At 42.6% G+C, this 15,433-nt stretch overlaps 1 protein-coding gene across 4 annotated transcripts; it reads left to right on the forward strand.

The window, feature by feature from the left end:
* The first annotated feature begins 260 nt into the window (after positions 1 to 260).
* On the forward strand, positions 261 to 15,204 carry fyco1a (FYVE and coiled-coil domain autophagy adaptor 1a). Of its 4 annotated transcripts, none has more exons than XM_041935591.1 (18): positions 261 to 322; positions 1,289 to 1,403; positions 2,146 to 2,252; positions 2,639 to 2,764; positions 3,302 to 3,408; positions 3,749 to 3,892; positions 4,029 to 4,122; positions 4,246 to 6,750; positions 7,396 to 7,488; positions 8,225 to 8,343; positions 8,445 to 8,612; positions 9,520 to 9,672; positions 9,787 to 10,016; positions 10,465 to 10,618; positions 11,269 to 11,361; positions 11,442 to 11,652; positions 12,715 to 12,824; positions 13,026 to 15,204. In XM_041935591.1, exons 2-18 carry the CDS (start codon positions 1,343 to 1,345, stop codon positions 13,099 to 13,101), a joined length of 4,551 nt encoding a protein of 1,516 aa, XP_041791525.1. In that variant the 5' UTR covers positions 261 to 322; positions 1,289 to 1,342; the 3' UTR covers positions 13,102 to 15,204. The 4 variants fall into 4 exon arrangements, with proteins under 4 accessions (XP_041791525.1, XP_041791526.1, XP_041791528.1 ...); XM_041935592.1 differs by having other exon boundaries at positions 286 to 379; XM_041935594.1 differs by having other exon boundaries at positions 295 to 322; positions 1,292 to 1,403.
* The last annotated feature ends 229 nt before the right edge of the window (positions 15,205 to 15,433 follow it).

Raw genomic sequence — 15,433 nt, forward strand, 5'->3', positions numbered from 1 at the left:
AATGATAAGGTTGTTATGATAATAAATGAATAAATTATAAATGAAATTAGTTCAAGTCCTGCTGTCAAATCAGCGAAGGACCACAGAAAACTAGGACAAGTATTTGTCTGTCATGGATCACATGACACTTCTGTTTACTCTGCTACGACAATCAAACTATCCGTTTTCAGAGTCCCGCCTTCCAACTTCATAGTCATTGGTCCGAGGTCCTTATATCGCTCTGTCAGTGGCTGGCAGAATGTCAGTCACGACACTTTAAACAAGTTTGTATGCACTCATTAAACGCTTGGGATTGTTATGGATTTGAGTCATATCTGTAAAAGTATGTCAAAGTTGTTATTCGTTTCTTGTTCTTTCACCATCAACTATATAAAAACAGGTTAGACTATCTAAGTTAGCGTTTGTCGGCGATGTCATTTTCAAAACGACTGTCAAAGGATCAGTTTGTCAAAGCTAAATATAACGAAACGTCCCCGAGACAGCTCTGAAAGCAGAAAAGTCGTCTGAAAAACCATGACATGCCAGTTCTATTATACTGTCTTTCGTTCTTCGATATTAAAAAAGTAATGTTAGCCCTGTAAGAGCTTGTAATTACTGTTGTAAAACTGTTTTTAGTTATTTGAAACTCTTAAACTCAACTCTACGTTATCCTAGTTAGCTGCTAGCTAGCTGTTAACTGATAACAAATTTAACGTCAAACAGATAAAAAGAATTGTTAGCCAGTGTTGCTACAGTGTATATGTTTGTGTATTAACATGTAGGTCGTGGCTGGTGATACAATGCCACAGTATAATTATTTCCATAACGTTACAGTTAGATGTCATACGATAGGACATATTTTTTGCACTTTGTTTACTCATAGCAAACTAACAGGCGGTTATTGGGAGTGGACACACACACAATAGCAATAACTCCCACACAATATCCAATTACTAGTAATAGCAATAAATGCTACCTCATACTGTACACAGTATTTCTTGCAAGGTAATACTTGATAATAATAATAATAATAATAATTATTATTATTATAACAAAAAAAAGCATAGTTTGACGTTTAGGAAGAAAAAATTATAGTTGAATAGTAGCTAGTAGTCAGACAATGACATAGTTTCTTGTACTGTTTATTATAGAGACAGCATAAAGTAAAAATGTGTATGTGACCATTATTTCTCTGTCAGACTGACTTTCTCATTAATGTGTAGCACATTTGTGGCCACGAGAGAGTACAGTATGTTGGAGCATTCATGTCAATCTTTTGTTCCTGACTGCTTCTGATTCTCTGATTCAGCAGACTGGATGTGACCCTGTGACCCCTGGTTGCCAGGGAGAGAGCGGTGGTGCCATGGCTGCTGGGGCTACGGTTGGGGAGAGCCAACTCCAGAGGATTATCCGAGATCTGCATGGTACGCCAGCTTTATGTGTGTGCCTGCTCGTGTGAGTGTGTGTGAATAGATTAGCTGCAGGCAGTTGTTAGCTGACACGGCGTGACTGACGAGAAGAGAAAGAAGAGTCATTGAAATGTTTGCCATGATATCATGACCTTAGTCCCAGTGTCAAGTCTATGTACAGTCTTTACACCTGGAACTATCTGACATCTCCTGCTTATTAAATAGTTTGGGAAAACGTGCATCTGACCTCACATCCCTGTAGTAAGGGTGTGGTGGAAGCTTCTGTCAGCATGCAGCGGGACAGAAAGTGCGTACTGAGGGTGCACCCATCACAGGTGTCCTTCCAGTTTTTGCGATGGATTCGAGGCAAGTGCTTGATTTTCAGAGTAGCTGTGCTTGATGAGGGTGGATGTGGGAAAAAGAAATGGTTGGAGATTTAGGTGCTGTTTGTTTGTGTGTGTCACAATCTTTTGATGTTTCTTTAGGTCATTTGACTTTTGGTCATTTCAAAGGAGATAACAATGTCCTGCTTTTTTGCTTTTTGTTTCCCGCATCTTCCCTGCCCTAATATATTTTCTTAATGGAGATAAGCTGTTCATTTCCTTTTTGCTGAGAACACATTTTTATATTATGTGTCTGTGCATAAGCATGTACCTTTTGCCTTTTCAATGTGTTTTCCAAGGGAAATCTAGGTTCCACCTCTTTGTTTTATTAATCCCTGATCTTTTTTTTCATTTTTGAACTACATGAATTTCAGATGCTGTTGCAGAGCTTGCAAAGGAGTACAGGGAAAGTGGGGAGCCAATTACCGATGACAGTACCAACCTGCACAAATTGTCCTATAAGCTGGAGTACCTGCTACAGGTGTGATTTTGCTTATATTGTCACCTCTGACCCAGTCAATCCCAGTTATTCAAGAATATAATGTGAATAAATACATAATTAATGAGTCTCAAATAAGATACTGCTGGTTAGAAAAATGTGATGTTTGCTCTTACAAAACAGATAATAATAAAATTCTTCATTATGTAAATGTTTCATGTCTAATGATTAATTCATATTATTTGCTGCAAAATTGATAACTGTTTGCACAAAAAATAATCCATGTGCAACCGTTTTTAGTTCCAGCTGTATCTTTTTTATCTATCTATCTATCTATCTATCTATCCATCCATCCATCCATCCATCCATCCATTCATCCATCCATCCATCCATCCATCCATCCATCCATCCATCCATCTATATTTCAGTTTGACCAGAAGGAGAAGACCACATTTCTTGGAACAAAGAAGGATTATTGGGATTACTTCAATGACTGTCTGGCTAAGATCAAAGGGGCTAACGATGGGATCCGCTTTGTTAAATGCATCACTGAGGTATGAAAATGGTATTGTCCTCATTGTTTACAATGGCACCACTAATATAGCTCTGATCAGTGATAATAGCAAGTAACCCTTCAAACCATCGACCATCGATGCATCTATTTGACCCTCCACCCTCAATGAGCCAAAAGATTTTTCACTTCATTTTCTTCCTCATCTCCTATACAGACATGACAGCATACACGTTATATGGCTTTTTTATATTGCTGCTTAGAAATCAGTGCATCCAAAATATGAGACCCAAAATACCGTTAAGTCTTGGCACTGATGCGATATATTGCACATTGTAATTGTAGCATATTTTATCTTTTGTTTGTCTTCTTTCTTCTGATTTTACATAATTGGTGGAAAAAACAACAAAACAGTGTTGCATTCAAAATAGCTCTTAGCCACATGTTTATAGCATTACCTCTTCGACAGTTATGTTGTGAATTGTTATTTGTGATGGCTGGGACATCCCTGTGATGTGAGGATGAAGTAAACACTGGCTAGAAGCCCTCTGTATAACCATGTCTTTTTTTGCTTTGATAGCTGAAGACATCTCTGGGGAAAGGACGAGCATTCATCCGCTACTCCCTCGTACATCAGCGACTGGCTGACACTCTGCAGCAGTGCCTTATGAACCAGAGAGTCACCAGGTAAAGCAGGTTTTAGTTTAGTTTTTTTTTTTTTTTTTGGAAATGGTAAATGGTGGGCTTTTCTTGAATGATTTGAAGAGAGCGGAATTAATTTATCAAATTATAAGGACAGTTAAGATTCCCTAGAAACTCTTTCACCATAAATGAACAGGTTAGGTGTGAAGTCAGTTGTTCCATAAACTGTTTACAACTGTTTAAGCTATCTAATGTAGTTTTTTTTTTTTAGATATTTCTGTATTATCTTAATATTAAACCAGACTTCCTTTTTCATCCACTTTTATAGTTTCTAGTTGTTCTGCTATGTCCTGCTGTGACGTCTATCTCATCGCTCTTCCCGCAGTGAATGGTACTATGCAAGAAGCCCCTTCTTGAAGCCCCACCTGAGTGTTGACATAATCAATCACCTGTATGAACTCAATGAGGTTCAGTTTGATGTGGCCTCCAGAGGTCATGATCTTGACGCCTCTTGGCCCACGTTTGCAAGGTAAAAAAAGAAGACAAGTCATGAAAACAACATGTAGAGCAGATAAAAACTACAAAAAGATCTTAATAACGATCAAGAAATAATTACAGAAACGCATGTGTTCAAAAACAGCTAGCATTTCTTTTCTGACCATCAGGAGGACACTGGGTAGTGCAAACTCACCTGGCCACATGTGGAAACCACCCAGCCGCAGTTCCAGTATTAACAGTCTAGCCAGCACCTACTCCCAGGTAACTGACAAATGTCTCAGATGACATACTGTCATTTTAGCATATTTTCAAATGACAACATTATGTTTATCACTCTTTCTCTGTTCCTTCTGTTCTTCCCTGGTGTCCCTTGCAACCACCTAGCAAGCACCTGAGTTCCCATCTAGCCCTGACTATGGTCAGGGTCTGCTGAATGACTTAAACGAGTCTCTGCCTGCCTGCAGAGAAGATGCAAGCACAGTTGAAGATCTTCGCTTGGAGCTGGACCAGTCAGAGCTAAAGCAGCGAGAGCTCCTAGATAAGGTGCAGCAGCTGGGGGAGGAGGCTTCTGAGCTCAGGGGGGTGGTCGTGGAGCTCCAGAGGCAGCTGGATGTATCCCTTTCTGCCCAAGAGGAGCAGCAGGACTTACAAGGAGAACTTAAGGCTCTGCAGAGGAGAGAGGAGGCCTTGTCCAAAGAGATAGAAGAACTCAAAAATGAGGAAAAAGCCAGGGAGGCTGAAGAACAGTTGCTGCAGGAAAAGTTAGCAGCTGCTGAGGGGAAGAACATGGAGCTCCTGGCCAAGTTGGACGGGGTTCTGAATGAGAAGGGCCAGCAAGCAGCCAGTTACTTTGACTCAGCTCAAAAGATACACGAATTGTTGGACAGATTGAAAGAGGCAGAGAAAGGGAAGATAGAAGCTGTAGCTGAGGTAGAGGAGAAGAGGAGACAAGCAGAAAGGCTAGAGGAGGAGCTGAGGGTCAAGGAGGCAGCTGCAAAGGATGGTGAAACAAAACTGGGAGCATTAGTTGCATCTGCATCTGAGGAGAAGGCCAAGTTAGAGGCGAAAGTGGAGGAACAGTGCAGTGCCTTTGACAAGCTGCAGGGGGCCTTGACAGTAAGAGAGAAAGAGGCGAGTAACCTGCAAAGGCAGCTGCAGGACCTCCAAAGATCTCTAGAGGAGAAGGAGGAAGAGGTGGAGGAGGTGAAGAGGAGGGCACACCAAGATAACGATGAAATGCAGAAGAATCTTGGTGGCTTAAAAGATTCTTTAGAGGCAGAAGTCGCTGCCCTCACTGAGCAACTGAAGAGGAAAGAGGCAGAGCTCACCTCCAGCAGCGAGACACTACAACAGCTAGAAGCCAAGAACCAAATCCTGACCAAAGACAGGGACAAACTGACCACTAACATTGTTGAGCTAGAGGGTAGCGTCAAAGAACAAGTCTCAAAGATAGAAGACTACAAGACACAGTGTGCCAATCTAATGGAACTAAATGAGAAACTGTTAACCACGGTGAAGAGAAATGAGGAGCTGAAGAAGGAGATGGCAGAAAACAGAACAGTGCTTGAAACTGAATTAGCAGCTCTAAGAGCTTCTGAGAAACAGCTTTGTAGCCAGCTCGATGATACCAAGATGACCGTGGATGAAAAAGAGAAGCGCTTGCGTGAGGAGAACCACAAGCTAGATGAGAGTCTGCAGCGAGCCACCATGGCTGCAAAGCTCTCAGAGGCCACGTCAAAGCGGCTGGAGCAGGAGAACCAGAGTCTGAGAGAGGAGCAGGACACCGTGAAGGCAGCTCTTAGCCGCATGCAAGCTGACCTGAAGAGTGTTCACGGGCAGATCGGAGAGTTGGAGAAGAACTTAGGAGCTTCACGCAAGAATGAAGCAAGCCTCCAAGAACAGCTCCAAGCCAAGGAGGGCCAGCTAGTGAGTAAAGAGAAGAACCTTGTTGAGCTGCAGTCCAGGTTAAGCGCTCTGGAGGCCAGGGAGAGGGAGCTGGAGATGGCTAAAGCTGATGCAGAAGCAACCTGTGCTAAACAGACAGAAGTGATTGAAAGGGTTACCTCTGAGAAGCAGGTAATGGAGAAATCTCAGCTGGAGAGGAGCGCAGTCCAAGCAAAGGAGAGCCAGGAAGTGACAGGCAAGCTGGCTATGGTTGAGGGCCAGTTGGAGGTGAGCATGAAAGATGTCTCCAGGCTCCAGGCAGAGATCCTGGACCTCAGGGTGCAGATAAAGAGGTCTGAGGAGGAAAAGTTAAAATCTCAAGCACAGCTGGAAGTGACGGAGGCCCAAAGGGATGAGCTCAGGACTCTGACTGAGCAGCTTAAAGCCCAGACAGAGGCACTGAATCAGAGGCATATAACAGAGCTGATGGAGTGCAAAAAGAAAGAAGAGGCTCTGATTGAACATCGTGATAAAGAAGTAGCTGCGCATGCCGAGTTGGCTATTTCTGCGGCCGCCATACGAGAAGAGCTGTCCACCCTCAAGGCAGAAAATGACAAGCTAACCTCAGACAACAGCGAGATACGTGAGGGTCTGCACAGGGCAAACACAGAGATGGCGGAGCTGGGGATGACCATCTGTAAGCTGAGTGCAGAAAAGGAGGAGATCAGAGAGCACTGGGAAGGGGACACTGTCAGGATTGAAGAGCTAGGGAAAGAGGTGGAGCGAATAGGGGAGAGCATGGCAGAACTACGGCTGGAGAATACCAAACTAAGAGAGGAACTGTCACACAAGGAGGAACTTTCAGAGACTATCGTGGATCTCCAGGAGCAGCTGGAAAAGGCCAAGATCCAAATGCTGAGCGCTAAAGACTCTAGCCGAGAGGAGACGGACGCTATCAAGTTCCAAATGAGCTCTGAGAGCATGAATCATCAGGTCCAGATGAAGGTGAGTTAGTCAGAACCTGATAGTCATGTCTTGTATTTCACTGATTCTTTGCTTTACATTTTTCAGTCCATTAGCCCCATTTACACCTTGGATTAACAAGTGATCTGAATCTGGATATGTTATCTGAATAACATCCAATAATCCTTGGGTCTTTGCATTTACACCTGTGGGTTCCCCTTGTCTTAATTGTCCCCGCATTGGGATCAGAGCTCAATAGGCAAATTAGTTTGCCTGTCTGGCTGAATTTTCAGTGGACATGGCACGTCCCAGACCAAGAGAAGCAATCTTGCTCGCAGCTGCCAGTAGTTGAAACTTTTGTCAGGCCTGCATAAGCCAGTGGGAAGACGCCGGCTTATGATCACTTTCTTGTGATCACATTCTGATAGCAGTGTAAAGTGGACGTGCCAGATGGTTTGTTACACAGAACCATTTGTCTATCACCCTCTTTCACAAGTTATTTTCAACCAATGAGAAAAGTGAACCATGTGTTGTAGTAGAACTCTTGCCAAAGCCAGTCAGGAGAGGACTGAAAGCACATCTTCTATGGAGAAAGGCCTTCAGTGCCGTTCTTCTTCCAATTCTGTTTGTCAGACTGTAGTGGCTGTAGACTCTTCTTACTTCCATTTTTTTACTTGCACATTTCAGCGTGTGACTGAGCAGCTGGACAAGGTGAAAGCCGAGCTGCAGGAGGAGCTGAAGAATGTGTCCAGCTTGCAGGCCAAAGTGTCTGAACTGCAGGTAAAAAAAACTCAGATTATTATTTTTTATCAAGAAAAAAATGTGTGATATACTCACTTAATTCAAACCCCCCCACAAATTAAGAGAAGACTGCGCATAGATAGCAGTCAAAAGAGCAACATCCCCTACATAGCCTGGAACAGGCACCAACGCTTGCATCATTAGTGGATAGGCAGAAAGGATGGAGACACCACATGAGACATAATAACAGGCAGATTGTTTGTTTAGTAGTCATTAACAGTCAATGATTGTGTGAGAGAATTTTTTCAGGTCCCTGTTTTTCATAATGAGACACCTTGATTGCTTGAGCAGTTTTCTTTGATTGCAGAAGGTAAAATAGATGCAGAATCACTGCAGTGTACTTATCCTAATCCAATCAGTAGCTCAATGAAATTACTTTGAGATAATAGTTTTTCCTCTGTGGTTTCATGTGTTCGTAGATCCATATAATAAAATTTGATTTTGAGGGATGTTTTTATGATATTAATGAGGCTGGGTCACCTCAAAGCTGTTACTGCATTTTATTGAATGACATGTTTCTATATTTCCTCTAGCGCAAGATGCATCAGCAAAAATATTTGTGTTATAGTACAGCGCTTGAAATTAATTAAATTTGATTGATCCAGCAGTGTCGAACAAAACTGAGACCAATTGAAGAACAAAAAAGTGAGCAATTGTTGAAATTGCTGTAACAAATGTCAATAAATGTATGTTTATGTTTGTTGTTTTAACAAAGGCTGTGAATGAGCAGTACTTGCAGCTGACTGGTGAGAAAGATGCTCACATCACGAAGACAGAAGCGATCATTCATGAGGGTGAGAGCGAGATCCAGCAGCTGAGACATGCAGTAACCAGGTGCGTCTATGTACCAGTGATACCTGTTAATTGAATCTTTTGGTGCCAAAAAAAAAAAAAAGAGCCACTGACGCATTCTCCTTGCAACCTCTTCTCCTCAGTGCCGAAGAAGCGCACACGGCTGTGCAAAAGGTCTGCGAGGAATTGAAGCAGAAGCTGAGCACAACAGAAGCTGACAAAGAAAGCCAGTGCCTGAAGATGACTGCAGAGATTGATGACCTCAACAGAACCAAGACCAACCTTGAAGAGCGGCTCATCGAGCTTATAAGGTGTGACCTGTCTCTAGTACAGATGTAGGCAGCGTCAAGGCTGTCTGTTTTCATGTCTTAATGAAGAAAGGGGTTCATCTTCTCTTTGAATATCTACCACCTTGTTATGCTCGGTTGCTGTCTGCTCTTTGATCCCTCCCACTGGGGAGTGCGTGTTTTGAATTGGTTCTCCCGTTAAGAGCAGTTCTCTGATTGCTGTTATACTTGACATTGCTGGGGGGAAATTGGGTTTGAGGTGCAGAATCATGGAAAGGCTTTGAATGCTGAGAGAATTTACTGAGAACAGGTGTGACTGAGAGACTGATGTGGAAGAGAGCGAGAAAGGGGGGTCAATATAAGAGGTGAAGTGTGGTGGAGAGACTCTACTGAATGAAACAGCTTTTTATGCATCATTCTTCACTGGATTGATGCCTCAAAAGTTTTCATGCTCTGTATGGGATGAAATGCAAATGCAGTGATTCAGTCAACTCCTTTGGAAGTGCTCTCATGATTTCAGTTTTTCTACCTTGCATTATGCATGCCTTCATTGTTATCTCAGTTGTATCATTTGAGGAAATGAGGCTACTTCCGATGTACTATATCTAACATGCAAGTAAAAAAAATTATAGCCCAATTTCACGACATGTGAAATTTGTCTTCAGTGATCATGAAGTTGGAAAAATACCACAACCACAAGGTTTGGGACGTTTTTTTTACAGAATAGCCAGCTGCTTCCTGAGTACCTGGAAATATTGAGCATTAAATATCTGAACATTCAACAGAACCTAATTCTGAACTGCAGGTTGAATTCATCCATGTGAAAAAAAGAACATTTTCAAAACTTTAAATTTGGTCCCAGGCTGAGATTTGGTAAGACAGCACAGTCAGTAAACCTACATGCGTTTCTCTACTTTGTGCATCGCATCAGGGACAAAGATGCTCTGTGGCAGAAGTCAGACGCTCTGGAGTTCGAGCAGAAACTGCGAGCAGAGGAGCGCTGGTGGCTAGTGGATAAGGAGGCCACGCACTGCCTCGGCTGCCAGGGCCAGTTCACCTGGTGGCTGCGCAGACATCACTGCAGGTGGGCTTTCAGTCGCCACAGGGGGCTTTCTGAAAATGCAAGATGTTAAAAATGGGTTTTACTAACTAGTAAATGACACCTGATTCATTCTTTAATACATTCATCATTTTTTAGGCTTTGCGGTCGCATCTTCTGCTACTACTGCAGCAACAACTTTGTGATGACCAAGCACAGCGGGAAGAAGGAGCGGTGCTGCAGGGACTGTTACACCCAACACAGTGCAGTGGTGGAGAGGTTCACAGAGGCAGAGCTGAGCCCTTCAGACACTCAGCCTCCTCCACCCGGAGCTGGACCACAACCACCTCCAGAACCAGCCCCATATAAACCCACGCCCAGGGTCACAGGTAAGAGGCCGACTGGGAATAAAACAACATGCTAGCTTCTACATGCTAACTTGACAACTGAACACCTGGTCCAGCCCTCTGTGGCCTTTTACTGTAAGTTTACTGGGAAGCAGAAGTGAATAACCTGAACTTTTCATATTGAGGAACAAGGATAGGAACCATTACCATAGAATTGTTATCTCACAAAAGGGGAAGATGGTGACATTTCCATTGAGAGAAGAAGCTATTTGCTTTTATTCTAAAGAAAGGAAAGCTGCAGAATGTTCGGTCTGTAATTTTAGTGGTGTTGTCGCAAACATGAATTTCAACCATGTTTTTTTCTTTTTTCTATACTGTACATGCAGTAAGTTTTTGTATACGCTGTAATCAGAAAACTATACCATGAGACAGATAGTGGGTCAGTAGTTAAACTCATACATTCTAACCGGTGCAGTCTTGTTCCTCCCAGTTTCAGACCCCAGCAACAGATCTGACGATGGCGCTTTCGACATAATAACAGAAGAGGAAGTGAATGGCGTGTACGACAGTGACACCACCTCCCAGACCACAGGAGGCTCTCTGGAGGGAGAACAGGACCGACGGCCTCCAGGAGCGGCAGATATGTGAGCGTAACAGAGGGATGGGGTTGAGACCTGGTTCAGCCGAGGCAGAATGTGACTCTTTGCTTTGGTCAGATCCCTCAGTTGACGGTCAAAGTGTCACGACAAAAAGATGCAGCAGCACTCCAGTGCTGAGTGCCTGAAATTGCAGAGTTTTGAAGATATATCTGCTTGGGGTCAGCACGTTTGTTCCCCCTCCATGCTCTCACATAGTAATTAGGGAAGTGCTTCCTCTTGTTTTCACTGATAAGTGGAAAAGCTGTATTAACAGAACTGAGGAGTGGCACAGTTTCATGGTACGAAAGGCGACGATGGTGGTGGGGGGAGGCTGAAGCATTCATATGTTATCATTATGTTGTTGGAAATGGTCACAGCTGCTGTCATCCAAGAATTTCTGCACCAAAACTGTGCAATGTAGAAAGATAACTGGGAGGAAGATGAGGTGACACTGAATTATTTTGATGAATTTAATTTTATCATGATTGATCCATACCTATGTCAGCTACAGCAAGATACTTTGCATTTTTGTAGCTAAATCAAAGCAAAACAATTAGAAAGAACAGCTTTTTGGTTTGAATGAATCATTATGCCACTGAAGAGGTATTTGTATTGAAAACGAAATGCCATTCTCTTTGTCTGTCGGGGTTTTGCAGAGGCGCAGGAGATGTGACCCCTGAGGATCCCGAAGAGCAAGTTCCCACGGTTCAGGATTCAGAAATCAACCTTCTCAAATCAGGAGAAGTCACGTGAGTCTTGACCTTAACGTACTCGATGTGTTGGCGTGTGTGTTTGTAGCATGCTTGAAATGAATTTGCTTTCATTGCAGGGTGGCTGTCCCTCTCAGCATTGATGATATTTCTCAGTTTGGCGATGGGTCCAGGGAACTCTTCATCAAGTCCAGCTGTTACAGTGTGATAACAGTTCCTGTGACTGACTGCGGGCCAACGATCAGCTGGATGTTCTCCTCAGAGCCCAAGAGCATCTCCTTTAGTGTGGTTTACAGGGAGTCCGCTGATACTCAGGTGGAACAGTCAAAGGTAGACGTGCTTGTTGTGTGCATCTTTATGTTTTTGCAATAAGACCAGTGTATTGTGAGGCCCAGCTGAAAAGTTCACAAGGTCAATGTTGTTACACAATTTCAAATGAAAGCACATCATAAGGCTGAAGGAAATGCTTGCAATTGTTCAAAATTGCAGCCACTTGAAAACTCGCAGATGATGAGTCAGAAGTTGCCACACAATAAATGAGGCTGTGCGTGCTTTCATGGGCGCCCCCTGCAGAGAGGAAGCCTTTTTGCTCAATATTTCAAATATTACTGACTGAGGAAAAACACTGCAGGTTGCCTGTGTTGCTCAGCGGGTTGAAGTAAACATCCTGCACTTAAAATGTCAGTGGCTGTAAATGAGTTATGACCTTTCGTCTCATTTTCCCATCCCCTCCCTAGCTTGCCAGTATTTCCAAATAGCTGATTTTTTTTGTCTTTGAAATGTACTTTTAATCCAAAGTGTGTCTGAATTAACAATATGTTGCAGTTATTGTGATGGTGATGATTGCGTTCTTGCTGTCCAACATAAACAGTTATGTAAGGTAACATAAACATCATAAAAACAAGACTTGGGGTTAATTTAAACACAAGATACTTGTGCTCAAAAAGAGGATTCATTCTCAGTGAAGAACCTTGGACCCCTAATCTGCCTCTATACATGCCAAAGACCAGTGATTCCTAACACGTCTCTGGGGGTCATCAGGTGGATACCTCCCTTCAACGGTGTTTCGCCTACTTAGTCCCACTACACCTCCAGGAGGCTAAGCGGTGAACTCCGGCGTCCCAGAGTCACCCCCCCTAGTGCCAGTTCACACTGCTCCTACACAATCCAAACAGCACTGCCACGTTCAACTGACCCAGGCCTGTTTAGGAGATGCTCCAGGTAGTGGCCAGTACCGATGCTACCATTTAGCTAATGCTAACGCTAATGCTAACCGGTATTGATAGAGTTATGGATCAAGTGGCCCAGGGGAGATTCGTTAGATGAGCTCTGGCACTCTCTGCCACCCTAACAGAGTTTCACTTCAGACCAGTGTTTCTGTTCTTCTCTCAGGTCCTGATTCCTCTGACTCGCTGCAATTCCCATAAAGAGACAATTCAGGGACAGCTGAAAGTCCGACACCCAGGCCTCTACACACTCATCTTTGACAACTCCTTCTCACGGTATAGAACTCCTGACATCAAATGTCCTCATCCTGGTTCTTCCTCCTAGTGTGTGTGTGTGTGTGGGTGTGTGTGTGTGTGTGTGTGTGTGTGTGTGCGTGCGTGCGTGCGTGCATTTGGCCTTAAAGCTGGCTTCCTATTGTGCCTCTTGTTTCAGTTAATGGGTTTGCAGTCCTTTGATCCAAAACCTTCTCCCAACAGGTTTATCTCTAAGAAAGTCTTTTACCATCTGACCATGGAGAAGCCCATAATCTACGATGGAAGCGACTTTCCCTGAGAGCGGATAACGCCCGCTCCCACAGAGGCATCATCATGATGTTATGAAGCTCGAGAGAGACCAAGTCTGGAGGTGGCGAATCAGTGGCTGCTTTTCATTCATTTGGCTTTTTTGGTCTTTTGTTCCCAGAACCAGCTTTTATCCAAGTATTTTATGTTTTCAAAAAATGTCTGTTGCTCCACTCTGTGGTGTTGATGTTTTGAGGCGCGCTCATGTTTTAACTGTTACCCAAGTGAAGTGCTGTCAAGAGGTTTTAGAAAAGAAGGAAATATTTATGCAAGTTTTAGTTTTTTTTTGTTTTAATATACACCAAGTAACACACATATGGTTAGTTGTGCTAGGTTTGAATTAGTAAGTTGGTTAGTTAGTAAATATATAGTTTTGTTATTTCTTTCTGTAATGTTTGTTGGTCTTATTTTTGGTTTGGCCTCTCTCTGCTATATATGCTGTTATGTTAAGGAATGCAGATAGCTGCAACACCAGTTACACTATCGGTATGAAATACTATAGAAGACAAATAATTATCTGCACACGTTGGCTATGAAGACCCAGCAAAGATTTTTGAAATTTACTAAACCATGGCCAGTTTAAAATGTTTCAAGTGTTGTGCAATCTTTTAAATCAAATGGCCAGAAGAAGCGGAGAAGGTGCAGATGAGCGGTTTGCCAGTGGCTTGTCTCTGAACACTATGTTTGCACTTTGCCAGCGCAGGAAGGAAGCAAAGCAGTAACTAGTAACTGGCCTGAAAAAAACACAGTTTCTGTTTGATAACAAAGCATATGCACTGTGTGCAAATCTCAGGAGCGGTGGTAGCAGTGGTAGCATCCTTGCTTTCTGCTGAAGGAGACCCAAAAAACAGCTTTCTCCATCCAGTTTAGAGGATCTTATGGCCTGGAGTGCCTGGACTTCCACAGGCTGACTTTATGTGTCATGACATTGACGTTCAGTTAAAGCATATTAATGACTGTCAGCTAACGAGCTACTGTACTTTCAAAGTGCCTATTAACTGAAATAGCCAGTTTGCTTTTATAACTGTATATTTTCCGTTGTTAACCACACAGAACATGACACTTGGTGCGCATTGGTAATATTCTGTGAAAACTTAATTACAGTTACATTTCAATCACAATATGCATAATATGTGTTTCGGTTTTAGCAGTTGAAATGATTTTTCAGTTTGGATTTCATTTGAACCTCTGGACTCTTTTTGTCACATGTTTAGATGACCCTCTGCACTGTACTCTCAGTGGGTTTGACTATGGTGTGCTGTTTATTGTTCTTTTTGTAGCAAAGCAATAAGAAAAAAATCAAGCTTGGTCACTTTGGTGCACAACCGTTCTCTACTTAATGACACAAGGGCTTATCTCTATGCTGCTTATGTAGAGATCTCTGTGTGTTTCACGCTCAGATCTCTTTTATATTTTTGACGGGTGTAAATTGGTGCAATTTGTATGCAAAGCCTCATATTTTCTCTACAAAGCTGCACTTTGTGATAATTATTTTATAAATTTTTGCAAGCAATATTAAATCTGTTAAGTTTACATGATCTTTGTCAAAGAATCCACACAGGGACAGATTTTTTTCTACTTGCTGTTTCGAAAGGATTGTTTTAGAGGAGTAAATTGTGCATGAATCATCGCTACAAGCTCTCAGTGTAACCAGTAAAGAACCTATCAAATATTCAGTCAACATGAATAGAATGTGGGAGCGACGATGCCTCCGACATCCACTAATCTGCGTCTGGTGTTGTGTTTGGCAGCTCGAAACGTCAGAACAATAAAAACAACACACAAAGTGTTGAAAACAACAAGGCCAGTGTCTCCTCTGTCTGCTCAATTTTGATTTATTGTAGCTTCACAAAGTAACATCACCTCAGCTGAGCAGTAGCTGAAGACTCCAACGTCATGTCCGCTGTGGTTTAGCTCTGGGGATGCCTAATGCTCCGTCAATTTGTTGATTTTTTACTCACTGTGCTGTCAGAGGCTGCTGAGTTAATGACTTAATCAGAGCTGAAACAATTAGCTGATTAATTAATTACCTGATTGACAGAAAAGCAATCTGCAACAGTTTTTTTTCCAGTTGACTTTCTTGTAAAAATGCTGAATATTTGATGGTCTCAGTTTTTTAATGTAAAGATTTGCTGGGGTTTTTTTTTTCACATAACTGAAGTGTTTTGGACTGTTGGCTGATCAAAAAGAAGCTATTTGAAGATGTCACCTTGTGAGTTATGATGGACATTTTTCACTATTTACTGACGATGTTTTATAGAAAAAACAATCAAGAAAATTACTGCCAGATTTGTTGATACTGAAAAGAATCGTGTTCTTGGATC

The sequence above is a fragment of the Chelmon rostratus genome, chromosome 4 (assembly GCF_017976325.1).
Source record: "Chelmon rostratus isolate fCheRos1 chromosome 4, fCheRos1.pri, whole genome shotgun sequence".
Lineage (NCBI taxonomy): Eukaryota > Metazoa > Chordata > Actinopteri > Chaetodontiformes > Chaetodontidae > Chelmon > Chelmon rostratus.

Coding starts and splice junctions, on each gene's coding strand:
- fyco1a (XM_041935591.1), top strand. CDS start 1,343: ATGGCTGCTGGGGCTACGGTTGGGGAGAGCCAACTCCAGAGGATTATC. Junction 3,893..4,028: donor TCTTGGCCCACGTTTGCAAG/GTAAAAAAAGAA, acceptor TCTGACCATCAG/GAGGACACTGGGTAGTGCAA. Junction 6,751..7,395: donor ATCATCAGGTCCAGATGAAG/GTGAGTTAGTCA, acceptor TGCACATTTCAG/CGTGTGACTGAGCAGCTGGA.